The sequence below is a fragment of the Orycteropus afer genome, unplaced genomic scaffold (assembly GCF_000298275.1).
Source record: "Orycteropus afer afer isolate SDZICR_OR568_19922 unplaced genomic scaffold, OryAfe1.0 scaffold00733, whole genome shotgun sequence".
NCBI lineage: Eukaryota > Metazoa > Chordata > Mammalia > Tubulidentata > Orycteropodidae > Orycteropus > Orycteropus afer.
This window is the reverse complement of record NW_006922320.1, coordinates 194402-212812: the sequence shown is the minus strand read 5'-3', so window position 1 is coordinate 212812 and position 18411 is coordinate 194402. Positions and strand designations below refer to the sequence as shown.

Here is an 18411-nt window from a genome sequence, read left to right as displayed (position 1 = left end):
AAAACTGCAAATGTCTGACCCTTTAAAACAAGTCACGATTTTGGCGCTTGCCCCATGTGTAAATCCTGTGCTTCAGAGGGACGTTAGGCAATCAGGGCTGTGGGGCCACTGATTCCCCCAGGGCCCATCACTCTTCCTTCCCAATTAGCTCTCAAATACACACACACTGCTCTCCACCATGACTGCCACCGTCCTCTCCCATCGGGACCATGGTAACTACTGTGGGAGACTTCAAATATACACAAAAGCAAGGAAAGTAACATAATAAACCCAACACCCAATATCAACAGTTGTCCACTCACGGCCAAACCAGTCATCTCCAGTGCACGTCCAACAGATCACGTGGACGGCCTTACTACACTGAGCTACGGTAAACACAACGTCCACAGAGGGTGACTAACCACACAGGGTTCACCCCTATTGGGCCCACCCACGTCTACGTCGGCCTTTCTCCAGTCCATTCTCTACACTGCAGGCCATGTATGGTCATATTGTCCCCATGCTTAAACCTCAACAGCTTCCGGCTGCTCCTGGCTCCAGACAAAAGTCCTAAGCACTGCCGGTTGAAACTAGCTGTGGCCTGGTGCCAACTGCCACACCAGGCTCATCTGGCCCCTGCCCAGCCAGAGCGCTCCCTTCAGTCCTCATTCACCTGCTGTACCCACACCCGCCACGCGGCCTTTGCTGGGTGTCCCTTGCTGGGATGTTCTTGCTTCCCTTCCCCGCTTCCTTAATTCCTACTCCTGCACTCATCATGGGGTTCAACTTGGCCCCCCGTCTTTGAAGGCCTCCTTGGAAACGACTGGACAGCAGCTGGTGTGGGTATTGGTTTGGTGCACTTGATTCTGCCAAGAACTCTTGAGGCTGGAAACTGTTCTTGTTCAGCCTTTTGCACCTCAGCTCCTAGATGTCAGCGGAGTTCGTTCGTCCTCAGGGAGCTGAAATGAGCGATCAACAGCCTTTTCCCAGGGCAATGGCTGGGCAACCAGAAGTCTCACCCATCACGCTACCCTTAGCTATCCAGGCCAACTTTCTGTCCTCACATCCTCAGGCTGGGAAAACAGAACAAAAACACCCTGCCTCTGGGAAGGACTCTAATGCCTATCAAGCTGGAGGACAATACCTAGCACAGAACTGCCCTGTAGGGTCTCCACAGCTCTAATCTTTATGGGAGCAGACTACCACAGCTTTCTCCCGCTGAGCAGCTGGTGGGTTCAAACCAGAGACCCGTCAGTTAGCAGCTGAGTGCTTTAACCACTGCACCACCAGAGCTCCTTATTTTTAACGTAAGGGGCTGGTATTAAGGCTCTTGCAGAGTATCTCCCAAGTGGTAACTATGAAAATGACTTTTAAATTGGGAAACTTGATGTTTCCCTCCTGTGATTCCTTGTAGCACCCACCCCTCCAGGGCTCAGTTCTTTGCCCCAACCCCCTGACCCAGCAGCCCACGCAGCTCCAAATGCCTATTGACTGAAAGGGGAAACAGAAGACCGAGAGAAAGCCACTGTTGTTACCTCCATAGACTCGGCCCCTGACTCATGGCCACCCCCCACCCAACAGTGAAATGCTGCCCAGTCCTGCGCCATCCTCATAAGCAAACGTAGGTCATACCATCGTAACCCTTAGGGCTTTTGTTGACTGACTGCTATTAGTAGATCACCAGGCCTTTCTTCGAAGTCTGCATCAGTCTGACATTTCTGCTGGAACCGACCTAGCATCCTAGCAACACACAACACTCCACTGACTGACGGGAGGCTGCTTATGAGGCACATGGGCTGGGAATGGGACGTGGGTAGACTGGCTTCAAAAAAATCACTTTCATAGCAAAGGAATCTGTGGCCTATTGTTAGACCCACATGAGAGGGAAACATGAAGAGATTTCTGCTACAGTGATAGCTCACATGACCAGGGCAAGAGTTAAAAGCAAAGGAGAAAATATTGGTCTGAATTTTAGACAGAATGAATTCCTAGAAAGAGGAAATGTGTTGGGACAAAGATTTCGAACACTGGGATTTTGCAGTTAGCTCACGTCTATCAGCCCCTTAGGAATGTACCTGGTACCCACTGAATTGGTGGTGCCCAGGCCTTTGTTCCGTAAGTGCCTGCCATATCCAGGCACTGTGCCAAAAGTGCTTCCAAAATGCCCCCAATCTTCACAGCTCCACAAGGCCAACAGAAGTAACCCAAGTACTGACACGTGGGAATCCCTGGGCGGTCCAACAGTTACCATGCTCGGCTGCCAACCAAAAGGTTACAGGTTTGAGTCTACTCAGAGGAGCCTTGGAAGAAAGGCCTGGTAATCGACTTGAAAAACTGGCCAATGAAAACCCTCTGCAGCAGCTCCACTCTGACATGCCCGAGGTCACGGCAGAGTCGACTTGACAGCAGCCAGTTTATGGATGCTTGTGGCATCCGGTTAGTTGCCCAAGGATGACCAACCAGTGAATGGCACAGCGGAGAGTCACACCTGGGTCGGCCATAGAGCTCTGACTACCATCTGCCATGACCATCTGGCCTCTGCCAAGTGAGACCTCGCTTGCCCATAGTGCTACTTTTCCTTTCATAGCGTCAAGTACAAAAAGTGCAGAACATCAGTGGACACTGAGGTAGTTCAGTTTGTGTGTCAACTTGGCTGGGCCTGGTTGAGTGGCTGGGCAGCTGGATGCAGTATTCCCTATGATGAGACTGGTCATCAACTCCATGGTGGAATCTACTGGGAGCAGCTGTGTAGCTCTGCCTTTGGGTATCTGGTCTGTTTCCCGTATATAAGGAACAGTTTTGGGAATGGTCTCTAGCTTATGGCATGCCTGAACCCTTTATGTAGCCATGTCATTGTTCAGCAGCCTGGCATGCTCTGATGACCTTGGGACTTACAAAGGACTTAAGTTAATGGCCTGACGTGTAGTTTGGTAACATTGGGACTGTGCCATTTTACTTTTCAACCTTGGGCTTGTTAGCCTCAGCAGCCAGTAGCTGTCTGAGTGAAGTTAAGCCTCTAGCTCCAGTGGGCCGGGAGCAGGAGGCAGAGTTGAACCCCAGGGTTGAAGGGCTTTCACACAGCTGCTAGAGCTTGGCACTTTGAACTCAGACTTAAAGCCTCCAAATTGGAAAAGAATAAACTCCTGTTTGTTCAAGCCATCCCATTTGCGGTATATTGTTGTCCCAGCAGTACTAGGTAACCAGAACAGACACCAAACCCACTCCCAATCATCAAGAAGAAAGCACCGAGGCACAGGGTTTCTCACTCCCTCCTCAGATGCATCTGATGGTGATCAGCACGGACTACGTCTCTTAATGCCATTTTTAGATTGCCCCCCCTTCAGCCTGCAATGTTTTAAAATAACACACCTAATCATTCAAAATTCCTTACAACTGTAAAACCGTTCCTTTGGTGAAATATGTTTGAATGCAAAACAGAAAGAGCCAAATTTTAGCAACATAGTGCCGAGCAGATATAAAGCTTCCTTCAAAAAAGCAGAAAAAGCGTGCTGTCCGACCTGTTAAGGTGGCTGCGTTGATGATGAGCTTCGGATTAAAGGTGTGTGCATAGCAGAGTGCGTCTGCTAGTATAAGCCTCCCTTCCGCATCGGTGTTATCCACCTGCAGAGAGGATCAAATCAAATTAAAAGCAGCATCTGTAACACTGAGCAACTCCCTTCCAGAACAAGAAACTCCACTTCGACTCAGTAACCCCAAGGGACACAGAACCGCCCCCATAGCATTCTCTAGGTATAGTCTTTACGGGAACAAGATTACAGGTCTTTTTCCCAGAGAACCATTGGTGAGGTTCAAACCACCAACCTTTCTGTTAGGGGGCAAGCACTTAACTGTTATTGCCACCAGGGCTCTATATAACAATGTTCAATTTAAATGTGGGTAAAGCTAGTGTGTTATCTATCATTAAGTATTAAAAAATGTACTTGTATTCAAATAATAGGAAAATATCTAAAGAGGGACTATAATAATCCCTATAACCAGAGCTGATTCAGTCACCTTAATGCTGATGACTCTGGAAGCTGGAATAAACAGAAAATGTCTGTTTTACCAACATGTTTCTAACAAGAAGGGGCAAAATTTAAAGCTTTCTGCAAACAAACAGGCTAGAGAGTTTAAGTTATAGCTAAGGGCCAGCCAGAGACCTCCGGACACTGTTGTTGCTGTTAGGAGCTGCCAAGTCCGTTCTGACTCACAGCGACACTACAATAAAATGAAACATGCCCAGTCCTGCGCCATCCTCACAATCATCGCTGTTTGACCCCACTGTTGCAGCCACTGTGCCAACGTATCTTGTTAAAGATCTTCCTCTTTTTTGCTGACTTCTACTTTACCAAGCATGATGTCCTTCTCCAGGGACTGGTCTCTCCTGAAGACATGTCTGAAGTATGTGAGACAAAATCTCAGCAACCCCACTTCTAAGGAACATTCTGGCTGTACTTTGTCCAAGACAGACTTGTTCATTCATTCTTCTGGCAGTCCATGGTACATTCAATATTCTCTGCCAACACCACAAATCAAAAGCAACAATTCTTCTTTGGTCTTCCTTATTCACTGCCCCTGCTTTCAAATGCAGATGAGGTGACTGAAAATGTCATGGTTTGCTTCAGTCATACCTTAGTCCCCACAGTGACACCTTTGCTTTTGACTTTAAATAGAGGTCTCTAGCAGCATATTTGCCCACTGCAGTATGCCATCTGATTTCTTGACTGCTGCTTCCACAGGTGTTGACTGTGAATACGAGTAAAATGAAATCCTTGACAACTTCCATGTTTTCTCTATTCATTGTGATGTTGCTCATCTGTCCAGTTGTAAGGATTTCTATCTTCTTTATGTTCAGATGTAATCCATACTGTAGACTGTAGTCTTTAATCTTCATCAGTAAGTGCTTCAAGTCATCCCCACTTTTAGCAAGCAAGGTTATGTCATCTGCAAACTGCAGGTTGTTAATGAGTCTTCCTCTAATCCTGATGCTGCATTCTTCCTCATATAGTCCAGCTTCTCAAATTATTTGCTCACCATACAGACTGAATAAGTATGGTGAAAGGATACAACCCTGACACAGTCCCTTCCTGATTTTAAACCATGCAGTATCCCCTTGTTCTATCTGAATGTCAGCCTCCTGGTCTATGTGCAGGTTCCTCGTGAGTACAATTAAGTGTTCTGGAATTCCCAGCCTTGAAACTACAGCAACCCTTTCTAATTCCATTCCCTTCTTTTCCAGGAAAATCACGGTGGGTGCCACAGGGCAGGAGCCACTGCCATGAATCCCCAAGGGTGCAGAGTTCATGATGTAGGGCAGTGTTGCCCACCGGGGCACCTCAGGTAGAGAAAGTTGGCGTGGCCTGGGGAGGTCCAGAAAAGAGCCCACACTTTTCCTGCTCTGCTCTGCAGGGCTGGCTGAAAAGTCACATAACGTGGGAGTACAGGCACACAGGAAGGGGGAGGTATAAGAAGGCAGGAATAAAGCTGTTAACTTTCCCACAAAGAAACACATTTGCTGTGGCATGGAACACTACTAAACAAAAAAGATATCCCTGTCCCTAACATGGGGCCAGTGCTCTGCACCCAATCAAGGTGTGCTCATGGGGGGACCATGGGACCCTTAGGAATGCTCAGCATAGTGCCTAAGGCACTTGACTGCTAACCAGAAGGCTGGTGGTTCAAACCCACCAGCCACTCCTTGGAAGGAAGGTTGGGCAATCTACTTCCATAGTGATACTGTCTCAGAAACCAAAGGAGGGGTCGCTATGAGTTGGGTCCAACTCGACGGCATATAACAACAACAACACAACAGGAATGCTCAGTAGGAAGTGCTCTAAGTCTTCCACTTACAAACCTGTATGGTCTTTCCATTCTTGGCTCGAACAACATCTCCTGGCTTGTTGGCCTTACCACTGGGCATATTTTCACAAAGAGGGGCCAAACCTGTTGGCAAAGAATATATGAAGTAAAATGGAAAATGCTGGGTCTAGATACACTCCCCCCACCACATGGGACAGGACTCCAGGAGCCATCAGAAGCATGCCAGACACAGCTGCCACCTAACCAAGTGACCACATTAGCATCATCAAGGACACAGCCAACACGACAGGCAGTGGCAACAGGGAGCACATGTTACCAGTGTAGCCTTCTCACCAATCAGTGTGACCTGATTTAATCAGAAAGAAACAAAGAAATCCAAATTGTCAAACATCCACAAGCCTGGATCCTTCAAAAACTGTCAGCCTCATGGGGAAAAGAAAGGCAGGCATATGGCTCTAGATTGGAGAAAACTAAAGAGACATACATAACAACAGGCAATGTGTGATCCTGCCTGGACCCTAGATTTAAAATATAAGTGTTTGTGTGTGTGTATGTGTGTGTGTGCACGTGTGTGCGCACACACGTGTGCATGTGCGTGAGAGACAGAATGAATGTGTATGTATAAAATGGACATCCTCAGACAACTGGGAAAATATGGAACGATACCGGTACTGTCATTACACAGACTGTCTTTGTCCTTAGGAGTTATGGGATGAAGTATTGAGGGGGTGACATGCCATGTCTGCCACTTATTTTCACTGGGTTTAGGGGGAAAAAAAAGATGATGATATTAAAAAAGGAAGGGAGAGTGTGATGGTTAATTTTCTATGTCAACCTAGCTAGGCTATGGCTTGCAATGGTTTGTCCAAACACTGGTCTGGGTGATATGATGTGATGTGATGTAATGATCTTCCATAACACAAGCCAGCATAATGTAATCAATTTGTTAACTGAAAAGGGAGTTTCCTTTGGGTGGGTTTTGCCTCCAGACCATAAGCAGATATTTTAGCAGAGTTCTCTCTCCCTCCACTCTGTACTCTTGCATCACCTGACCTATGGATTTTGAGACACAGGCCTGTAGGTGATTCCAGCCTGCCCCCTAACCTGTGGATTTGGGACACGCAGCCCCCGACAAATGCATGAGCCAATTTCTTAAAGTACAGCTCTTTCTCAGTATATACTTAGAGCTCACTAGTTCTGTTTCTCCAGAAGACCCCATGAGGGCGTATCAGTTAGACCTAGATTCCAACTCTACCTTCCCTGTGCAACAGACATGACACTGGACAAGTAGTTTAAACTCTCTGAGCACCCTACACCCTCCAGACCATGGAGATTAGTGATGCTGCCACCTCCTAGGCCTGCCTCCAGCATCCCATGATACAAAGAGCGCTGCGTGCTGGACCCTCATTCCTGCTCAGGTGCTTTCTGCGTCTCACACCAGGTAAGCGGCCACAGCCCGAGGAGGCAACTGCTAACTCTGCCCTTCCGCCCTGACTGCCGAGCAGCTTCTGTTGGAGTAAAGCACGGACCTGACACTGAGTGGCCCACACTGCCAACCACGTCTCACAGAAATAAAGCAATCTGTTCCAGCTATAGTCCACCGGCTACAAAACACACATCGCCCAGTCAGTTCAGACACAAAATGCCTGGCTACATAAAGCACTTCTGCTTGATAAGAGCTACCTGAAATCCATTTTCTTGCTCTTTCTGGATTGGAAGAAGCCACGTTTGTGGCGTCCTTTGACCCCAGAAGCTCTCCAGCATACAGATCCTTGTTGCACTTACCCACGACATTAATGGGCAGACTGAGCTTTGCAGCAGACACGATGGCTGAGCAGATGGTCGCAGCCCCTCCCATGTCAGCCCTCATGAGATCCATATTTGCAGCAGCTTTGATGGAGATACCACCGCTACGGGGGACAAGGAAAATGTGCAATATTAATACAAAGATGGCCGCAATCATTTCCGAAAAAGGAATATGGAAATTGGGGCTACCACCGTGACCTCCCTACCGGTCTCCTTACCACCTTATTTCATCTACCTTGCAAAGCAAATTCATATTTCAAATACAGAATCTGAATTATTCCAACAATTCAAACTATGAATTGTCGTCTGTGGTAGTTAAGTTTATGTGGCAACTTGGCTGGGCCTGGTTTAGAGTGGCTGGGCAGCTGGATGTAGTTATTCCCCATGATGGGACTGGTTACCAGGCTCCATGGTAGAATCTACTGGAGCAGCGGAATAGCTGCCTCAGGGATGTGGTCTGCTTCCAGTGTATACAGAGAAGCACTGAGAAAGGTCTCTGAGCTTTTTGGCATGCTTGGACACTGCAAGTAGCCGAGTCTTCATTCAGCAGCCTGCCACGTTTCCTGCCGATCTTGGGACTGTCTCTACTTGAATTAGTGGCCTGTCATGTTGTTTGGTAATATAGGAACTGTGCCATTTTATTTGTTGATCTTGCATTTGTCAGTCTCAACAGTCAGCAGCAGCCTGAATTGAGAGAAGCCTTCAGCTTCAGTGGGCCAGGAACAAGAGGCAGAGCTGAAGGCCAAGGTCCAGGGACCTTCACCCAGCCCCTAGAACTGGCACTTTGAACTTGGACGTCTAGCCTCCTAAACTGTAAGAGAATAAATCCCTGTTTCTTCAAGCCACCCATTTGTGGTATATTCTGTTAGAGTGGCACTACGGACCCAAACATTATCTTATAAAAGGCACAAAATAATTACAGAAATATAGACACGTTTCTTGGCTCTACTTCCACTTGACAGAACGTAAGCACTGTCACTGGGAACACTGCTAACCCTGTAGTTCTACGCAAACGATGCACGCATTCTCCATCTTCTTGCCAGCCATGCCACCTCCACCACCCTGGGATTTTTCTAAGAGAGCTGTGCTAACACTTAACAAACATTAGCATAGGGCACTTCTGAAAATAGTTCACAGGGGGAGGGCACGGTCAGCAGAAAACATGCATAATTTACATAATACCATCCAGCTACCCTAAAATCACTGCTGCTCAAACTCCAACTCTGTAGTTAACGCCTGACAACACATATATGTTGCCTTTCCAGCCTATGGTGTGAATCCATCAAACTACTATCTATCACACCTGAAGGTCATGAACTATTCGGAAAGCCGACAAGCTCACGGGAGACTGGGTGTGTTGGCTCCAAGTCACAGAAGAAGGGAGGGGGAACATGTCTCTCCGACCCCCGACAAAGTGTTCCATAACCTGACACTGGCAAATGCAACTCGAATCAGGGACAGTGACCCAGAGTCTCAGAGACACTACAACACGAGAGCTGAGTAAGGTTTTAGTCAGCAAGACAGCCAAACTACCTCCTCCCCCAGATAGACTTGCGTAATTATTAGTGACCAACCTGCTGCCAGTCTGTAGGCCAGGCACGGAGCCAGGAGCTTCGCCTTCTGAGTTCAAATTGCGATCAGCTGCTCACTTGCCCTGCTGACTCGTGGCAGGGATTTCTATTCCCTGCTCTGACGTCGGCTTCCCTTAGAAACCAGGTCCTGTTTCTCACTTACTTCAGAAGCATTTGATAACTACACAGTTGTCATTTATACCTAGGATTAAAGATGACCCACTGGCTCCAAATAAGGGAAATATACGTGGTCCAGGAACCCAGAGGTGAGCCCGGAGGGCGAGGGTGAGGGCTGGGGCGGGTGAAGCCTCCTGTAGCCACCTGCACAGCCATCTCCAGGCTGCCTCTGGGAGCTTCTCGCTCTGACTGCAGGGCTACGGTTCAGAAGTAACACCAGCCAGAGACCCGCAGTTATCTTTGCTTGCCTTTTAAATCTCTCTCGAAGCTATCCATTTCTTTCTACTGCATCTACCCTAGGAAGTCATCAGCATCTTTCATTTGGATGTTCACCATGACCTCCCTACCGGTCTCGTTACCACCTTATTTCATTATCCACATGGCTACCACTTCTTTGCAAAGAAAACGAAACACAACAAAACAAAACACAACACACACACACACACACACACATACAAAAAAAAAAACCTATCTCAGTTAAAATCCCAGGAGGCTTTTTTTGGTAGAAAATGACAAGCAAATTCTAAAATGTATGTGAGAAGACAAAGGACCTAATGAAAACAATTTTAATTTAAAAAAAAAAAAAAAAAAAGGGGAAAATATACTAACGGCCAACAATCAAATCACGCTGAACATGGTTGGTCATTCATGAACACAAAACCGCAGAGATGCCACCAGGCATCCCCTGCTATGGCTCCAATGAGAAAGGCTGGCAATACCACCTACTAGGGCAGGTCCTTATGCTCCGGGGCTGGAAAGGCAAAATGCTATAGACACTCAGAAGAAGCCTGCTTGTTTTTTTATAAAGTTCAATAGGCAATTATCATACAACCAGGCCACTGTATTCCTAGGTATTGAGAGAAACGAAAACATGTCCACACAGAGTTTAGATGGTCTTGGCTTTACTCCTAATAGCTCCAAAATGGCAACAACCCAACTTTCCCTCAACTGCTGAATGGATAAACATATTTGGTATAGCCATCCAATGGAGTACCACTGTCTGATAAACAAATTACCTCCATGACCAACAACGTGGAAAAATCTCAACACTATTACGTTGAGAGAAGTGTACAAGGAAAGATAAGGTCATTTTAAAGACAGTCTGGAATTTAATTTCCAACTCTAGAAGGTATGGGACCTTGAACAAATGATTTAGTCTCTCTGAGTCCCAGTTCCTTTACCTGTACAATGTCCCCAACACGAACCTCACGAGAGTAGTATGCAGGCTAATATGTGTAAAATTTCTGATACAGTCTTGACACACAGAATGCACAGTCTGTAAGCAGTAGCTTCATCATGTCAAGTTAAAGAAATGACCTAACCCCACACTTCTGAAGCAAACTCAGCACCCAGTAATACGAATGCATGCAAAGCATTCCCCAAAAGACAAAACCCGGATGCAGGCACACCCCAAAGAAGTACCTGTCGAAGGTAATTCCCTTCCCCACAAACACCAGTGGTGGTTCGCTCGCATTGGGGCTGCCTTTGTAGTGGATTTCCAAGAAGACTGGAGGCTCCTCAGACCCTTTGGCCACACTTAGGAATGATCCCATTTCCTGTTCCTCGATCCAAGACCTGGGTCTGTGGGGCGAGAAGGGGGAAAGAAGTTAAGGTATTTATTTGTTATCTTTATTTCAAAACAGCTTAAGAGAAAGGCCATCCACATGGAAAACAGTATAATATACAGCATCTTAAAACATGAAACAATTAAGGGCTCAATTATCATAATCTACTTCTGTAGCGATACCGCCTTGGAAACCCAAGGAGGGGTTGCTATGAGTCGGATCCGACAGTGAGTTTGGTTTGGTGTTTTTCACTTGCTTTCTGGGCAAGTATACTCCTGGACAAGTCATTCAATCCTGAGCCTGATTCTTCATCTATGAAAGTAATGAAAACACCATCAAAAGACTACCTAAGCACTACGAAGAGAATTCTTAGAGAATTCTAATCCACTGGCAGGCAAGAGTACAAAGCCAATCAGTAATTATAAACTTTTTGTTTTCTAACTTACTCATGTCAAAGTTTTAACTGAAAGCCGAGGTCAGCAAGGTTCTGAGACTGTAAAGGGTATTCAAAGATCATTAAGTGGCCCAATGTTTTATTTTTGCTATTTCTAGAAACAAAAAACAAACAACTACAAGAGCTGCACTGCAATGTCTGTGCCAAAATATCCCATTTCTTTGCTTTTGGCTGGAATGCTCTCTTTAGTGTGGTCACACTGTTTCTCACGGGTCCAGAGCAGTTTGAGAGTCTTTGACCGAAGTAAGATGATCCATCAGTTGTTACTTAATAAACACAGGGGCCACGGGGGTAACATAATGAGGACAGGCCTTAGTGCTAACCAGAACACTTATACCCTACTGCTTTCTTTTCTAGGCTGGGGACACAAATGGGCTTTGTATTGATGTCTGGCCATAGTATATAAGCCAAGGCGGGCAGCCTACATTCCAACCAGGAACACTCAGATCCAAGGAATGCTCCTGTACTTGCCTACCCATTTGCCCAAACTATTCCACTGGGATGCACCTGGCAAGGTGGCCACCCAACTTCAAAGGGAACAATATAAAAATGAGAGGTATGATGATAAAAACTCTCTTCAAACAAAGCCAGGCTGTACAACATGGGCGTTTCTGATCACAAACTCAGTGCCCTGCGAGTCCTGTTCTTCTGGAAGGACCGTCTGCCTGCATTTCTTTGATTTCTAGCCACCTATACTCAGAGGCCTTTGGAGGCGATGTCTCAGCATAGTTTAGGTTTACCCCACCTGCAAGTCCTGCCTCATCTCTGGCAGAAGCTTCACTTTGCTCGGCCACCTGCCTTGGACTTTCAAACGGGCCCCTGCACACGTATTTCTTCACCTGAAATACCAAGCCTCCTCTCTCCTCCACTCAAGTTCTACGCAGCCTTTGAGACTCTGCTGAGGCCCCAACTTTGCTGGCCTTTCACCTCTTCCCTGGCCCGTGCTACCTCTCCTCCGGCAGCAACCTGGAGTGCCCCGTTCACTGCCTAATCCATCCTATGGGATCCAAGTTCTTTGGGGACAAGGAGCACCATCATTCACCTCTGCCCAGTGCCAAGTCCCCAGACACAGTTGGTGTGTTCACTGAAATGTGACAGCACAGTCACGATGGGCTGCCACCAAGCAGCTGCAGCTTCTCCTCAAATACAACAAGGGAAATTCTTTGCCAGGACGCCTCTGTGAGTTCAAACTGCGAGTTGACACCTATCTAACCATTGTAGGTACTTTACCAAGCCTCTAAGTACTGCATTTCACATAGATTACAAATCTTCCTTCACTCTAGACAGTAGGGGTTTTCTTCAAAAGTGTGAATTCTAAATCATAATTCCGTCCTGAAGAATTCTTTCAAATAGATGTTCCCCTGAGAAATAACTGAGAGCAGAAAATTCTTCACATAATGCAAGTGATCCATCCCTTTATTTTCACCATGGATCCCCAAATGCTCAGACTTGCTTTGTTAAAAGTTGTGGGGAAATCCCAAGAGAGTGATGGGATTTGGAGGGACAGGCTTTTTGCCCAACAGCCTAGCCACCTCCAGCAACCCCTAGAGACTGCCTGGGACACCAAGAGGTAACCACAGGGAGGAAGTGGGAAGAGAATTGCTACATTGTAGGGAACTGCGGTCAATGTCATGAAACAAAATGTGTATGAACTGTTGTATAGAAAATGAATTTGCTCTGTAAATTTTCACCCAAATCACAATAAAAATTAAAATTAAAAAAGTTAAAAAAAAAAAAAAAAGCTAAACATGGAGTTACCATGTGACTCAGCAATTCCATCCTAGGTCTATACCCAAGAGAAATGAAAACACATGTCCACACAAATACTTGTACATGAATGCTCATATCAGCATTAGCCATAATAGCCAATGGATAAAAACAATCCAAATGTCCATTAACTGAGGAGTGGATAAAGGAAATGTAGTCTATCCAGGCAGAAGTATTATTCATAAAAAATAAAGAACTAATAGATGCTACAAGGATGAACCTTGAAAACACGATGCTGAGTGAAAAGAAGCCAGGCACAAAAGGCCACACGTATTGTACGATTCCACTTGAATGAAAGGGACAGAACAGGCAACTCTTACGGAGACAGAAAACGAGCCCTGGTAGCACAGCAGTTAAGTGCTGAGCTGCCAACCGCAAGGCTGGCATTCGAATCCACCCATCGGCTCTGTGGGAGAAGACCTGGCCATCTGCTCCTGTTCAGATTACTGCGAAGAAAACCCTACTGTAGTTCTACTGTCCCATGGGTCATTATGAATGGAAATGGACTTCATGGCACCCAACAACACAGCCAGGAAGCAGACAAGGGGTTGCCTCGGGCTGGGGGAGGGTACGAGTTGGAGTGATACGTAAAGGGCGTGCAGTGTCTGCTTGGGGTGCTGAACCTGTTTAGAAATGACTGTGTAGTGGCTGTTCTCTGAACATATGAAAAACCACTGACATGTACACATTACATGGATGGATTGTATGGTATGTGGATATCTCAGTAAAGGTGTTTACAAACACACACACATACACACACGAGTTTTGTGAAGCCACAGCACTCTCTCAAAGGCAAAGAAAGATACGACCGAAAGAACCTCAACGGAGCCCTGATCTCAGCTTTGTGTGGCCTCTGGCGGTCAGGTCCCCACTCTGATCTCAAGTCACACCACTGAATAAGGAGCAAGCTGCATTTCAGGATGATGTTACAGCCTGCTGCCTGAAACAGCACCAGCCCGCACCCTGGACTGACCTGATGTAGACCTCTGTGTTACTGCTCGCGCCTCTGAGATTTTTCTCAATAATCTCGGCAAACCTGGTGGGCGTCATCTCATTGGCTGGGGTCTCCATCAAGTGGCGTGCCAAGTTCTGCCCAGAAGCAAAGAGGACTCCTTTCCCCCAGGCCTCCTGGTCCCCACTGATGGGAGAGAGCACAGAGCCAGTGTCAGACCGCCTCTCAAGGTCACTGACCCTCTGGCAGCAATGAGCAGCTCCCGCCTTAGAAAAACCAAGAACATTCCAATGAGAAAGGGCTCACACATGGGAACTGGGAGCATCCTTTGAGATGTGACCAGGGCAGCCAGAGAGTGTGGGGCAAAGACCTGGAAAACTCAACTCCCATCAAGCCCAGCTGGAGAGGCCTGGCCAAGCATTTCACAGTAGAACGCTTGTCTGCTTAAGAAAGGGATCAGACAGAGGGTTCTCAGAAGCTCTAAAATCTACCCCACACACTGATGGAAGTGGTTTCCCCAGAAAGGCCCATTCTGCTCTTCACTGCATCAGGACACAGCCTGAGGGGCTGACTGTAAGGGGAGCTACTGCAGCGATTCTTCTGTGGAGCTGAAAGCCCCCTTCCCCCTTCCTGCCAGGGGCAGGGCTCCACCAGGGAGCAAGCCAGGATCAGCCACACAAGGGCACGGGCCTGTGCCACCGTGCTAGCGCCTCTGGACCCAACCGGGACGACTGTGGATGGCACGGAGATGAGTAAAGTAACAGCTCATGGTTCAGAGGGCTTCTCACGTGCCTTACACGTGACGTGCTTTAGCTCTTGATCATCAAATACACCCTACCGAAGGGATAAAGAAAATGACAGAGAAATTGTGGTCAATTTACTAAAGTCTCTGGGGAGGAAGTAGTGGAGACAGGATTCAAACCCCAGCTAGCTGGCTGCAGGGCCCTCATTTGTAACCTGTAGCTCGGCCAAGAACCCCCACTGTATTGTCCCCACGCCACCTACCGCAGGTCACACACTATCTATTCCTGAGAGCAGGACTGGGATGTTAAGAGAGGCTCCATAAACCTACTGAAAGGTGAGTGTCCCTGACTGACCGTGAGGGCAAGGGCCATCTACCTTCATCTGTGCCTCTAGCATCTGGTAAAAGGCCAGGAAATGCAGGTCATGTGGAAACCACCTGGCATGAAACCTGCTGGGACCTGTCGGTGGTCTAGTTCCCTCCATCTCAGGGAAGGGCCAACCTGGTCATGGCTTTCTAATAAGAAGATATCATGGAGGGGTCTAGGGAATCACAAGGAAATATGCCCAGGACAAAAGCCAGGAGAACTTGGGGACAGGTTGCCTCTTCTCACATGGGTAAGATAGTGTACGTGTGTGTGTGTGCGCGCACGCGTGTGCGCGCACAGAGACAACTGTGTAGCAGGGCCAATCCCTATCCAGGCAGTCCCTATCCAGGAGACCACATTATCACGTCGGGGGATGCAACCCTGATGTTGGCTCTTCCATCACCTTCCATGGAGCTGTGCTGACACCATCACCTTCTTCTTCTGCTTCAGATCATCGTACTCATACAGCCCGAGAACAGCTCCTTCCGCGGCAGCCTGGGCATCTCCGCAGGGGTCCACCTCCACAGAAGAGAACTCCAGCTCTTGAACCTGCCTGCAGCCCGCTTCAAGAGGACAGAGCAACCAGAGAACTGGAGTCAGTCAGAGACAACCAGAGTAGCAGAAGGCAGAGGCAGGAGCAGGGCCCTCAGAAATCCACGGGAGTTGGGTTCAAATCCCGGCTCCAACCCTTGAGCACTCTGGGCAGCTGTTTCCTCGTCTGTAAAATGAGGAAGCAAACATACCTCACGGGCTGTGGTGAGGATGGACTGACAGAGAAAATGGCTAGCACAGCTCCGTCACGGGCAGAGGCCCTCAGCAGCGGCCACTACTACTGGCAACACTTCTGAAACAGTGATTTCCCGATAAGCTTCCTGATCACTGAGAGCTTGCCAGATTACAAATAGCAGAGAAACAATGATACTGAAATTATCTCAAAGGAACTAAGCAAAGTCCACTATTAACACAGCACTTCAGGTCAGCAAAACCACCCAAATAAAAATTGTGGCATAGTCACGGGGCATGAACTTTGAAAGTGAATTGAACGAGCACAGGTGATGTGTCCAGGGCCAAAGATCAATCATTTTAATCATAATTTTTTCAGACATGTTTTCCAAAGCATCCTTTCACCAGCACCTCCATGCCCAAGGCCTCTCTCTGCTGCTCGGCTCTCCCATGATTCAACTGCATCTTCCCGTGTGAGCCTCCCTGTGGGAACCTGGGACAGGTGCACGCCTTTTTGTGACGAGTTATAGACAGGCACCCCAGCCTTTGCTTCCATCGTCTGACAGGTAAATATGATGACTCCAAGGAATTAAAAAGTTGGGCAACACCAGGGTGGCGTTATAAAAAGAAAAAAATCTACATACTACAACTTTCCAATAACATACAGTCCTAAGGTCAATACTACAAGAGTGAATGCTAGCAAAAACTCCAAATATGAGACAGAGAAATATTAAAAATCAAAATCCTGTGAGCTAACCTTCCGTATCTGTGATAAGGCTAAGCACAGTGAGTAAGGAACACTCAGTCCCTGTTGAATTATTTCTGTGTGGACGTGGGAGGGAGGGTGATGGGAAGGGGGCAGAAAAAGGAAAGAGACCACCTTAATGAGGGATCCTTAAGCACCTGTACGGTTCAACATAAAAAGTCAAGTCACCTGCAACGGCAGTCCTGATGTTTTCTTTGCCTTCATGCCAGTTTTCCTGGTCGTTGACTGCAGCTGTCTTTTTGCCAAGGCCAACAACCACCACGCTGGGGAAGTCCTGTTCCACAAACACACACACACACAAACTCTTTATTTCTTTAAAGCCTTCATGTGCAGAAAATGGCACAGGGAATGCTATGTGGAGAGAGATATATTGATTTCCCACACAGCAACTTCAACTTCAGCTAAGCTCACGGGGAAATCTGTTGCTATGGTCAGCCCTTGTATCTTGGCAAAATGCTAGACCCTGGGTGTTTGAAAGTAGGGGGAGGCTAGTCTTACAGATAATTCTACCACATAAGCTGAGGTCTGAACAAAGGAAGCCTTCAGACTGAGGATACAGGAGAGGCAGCACTTTCAGACAGCGAGTCGCCTCGTCACAATCTGAAATAACACTTATGCTTAATACCGGGATAAAACCAGACGACCCCATACAGGATGCTCAGTATGGCCAGGCAGCCACAGCACCGGCTTGTCGCAGTGCTCGGTGGGGCCGTGCTGGATGGGCACTCCCAGCATTTCGTACCTCATGCAGACCGTGAAAGGTTCGGGTTTTGCCTGCCTTCAAAGGTGGTCCAGATCTAAAACAACAGAGAAGAGTTGTTTTTAAAATTAGTTTGCTCTGCTCGTGTGGGAAATGACATATTCATACCTTCAACATTATCATGATAGCCAAACCGCTTGTAGACTTTCTTCATTTATGTTTCTTATCAAATGTTCTCAGACCAGATTTCTCAGATGTGGCCCTCCTAAATCTAGCTCTAAAATGATTCAGCAAACTTCTGTATTGATTTCACACAAATTTATTTCAAGGCAGCAGTGTGGAGTGACTCCATGGGCGGTAACGTACTGCTGCCCATCACAGCGGCTGCAGAGGGACCAAGCGCCAGACCACTGGGTGATCTGAATGAGTAGGAAACCCTCCTGACAACAGATAAACCAGTTGCTGCCAGCTGGGAATTTAGCTTCGGTTGACTGCTTCATTCGGTGTGAACATGGGAGGGAGGGCGATGGAAGAGGGAAAGAGAGAGGGGAAGGGATCATCTTGAACAGGACGATTCTTAGGAATCTGTATCAATGCTCAACACGGCTGTGTGTCAGAGCAGAACTGCGCTTCTCAGGCTTTCAGGGTCTGATTTTCTGGAGCGATCAGGGCCTTTCTTCCCAGGTGGCTCTGGTTGGACTCGGACCTCCAACCTTTCCATTAACAGCTGGGCACTAACAGGATGCACTAACCCACATTCCCAGGTGATCCGCCTGCACATTCCACTTTGAGAAGCCCTTGAAACTCAAGACCTGCAGTGACAGGACAGACCCTGTCGGCTGTTGTTAGCTATTCCAGGGAGGCTGCTATCTCCCACAACGAAGGGGAGTTAAGAGAGAGGCTGGGAGGAGGAGGTAGGCTGGAGAGGTGAGAGTGGGTACAAGTGAACTGCAGCCAGAAGGGTGCGCTGAGGAAATGGGATACCTTCTAGTGTTTTCTGAGTCAGTGCTCACAATGGTTCC

General features: G+C 47.4%; 1 protein-coding gene across 1 annotated transcript in view; it reads right to left on the bottom strand.

Moving 5' to 3' along the window:
* Positions 1-18411, bottom strand: part of LAP3 (leucine aminopeptidase 3) — a 37875-nt gene that overhangs the window by 17245 nt on the left and 2219 nt on the right. Inside the window, exons 2-10 of the mRNA XM_007957361.2 lie at positions 18146-18201; positions 17432-17486; positions 16858-16963; positions 15604-15763; positions 14113-14277; positions 10776-10934; positions 7585-7709; positions 5834-5922; positions 3498-3600 (exon numbers count right to left, since the gene is read on the bottom strand). Of these exons, the coding sequence (XP_007955552.2) occupies positions 3498-3600; positions 5834-5922; positions 7585-7709; positions 10776-10934; positions 14113-14277; positions 15604-15763; positions 16858-16963; positions 17432-17486; positions 18146-18201 (1018 nt within the window). The remainder of the gene's footprint in view (positions 1-3497; positions 3601-5833; positions 5923-7584; positions 7710-10775; positions 10935-14112; positions 14278-15603; positions 15764-16857; positions 16964-17431; positions 17487-18145; positions 18202-18411) is intronic.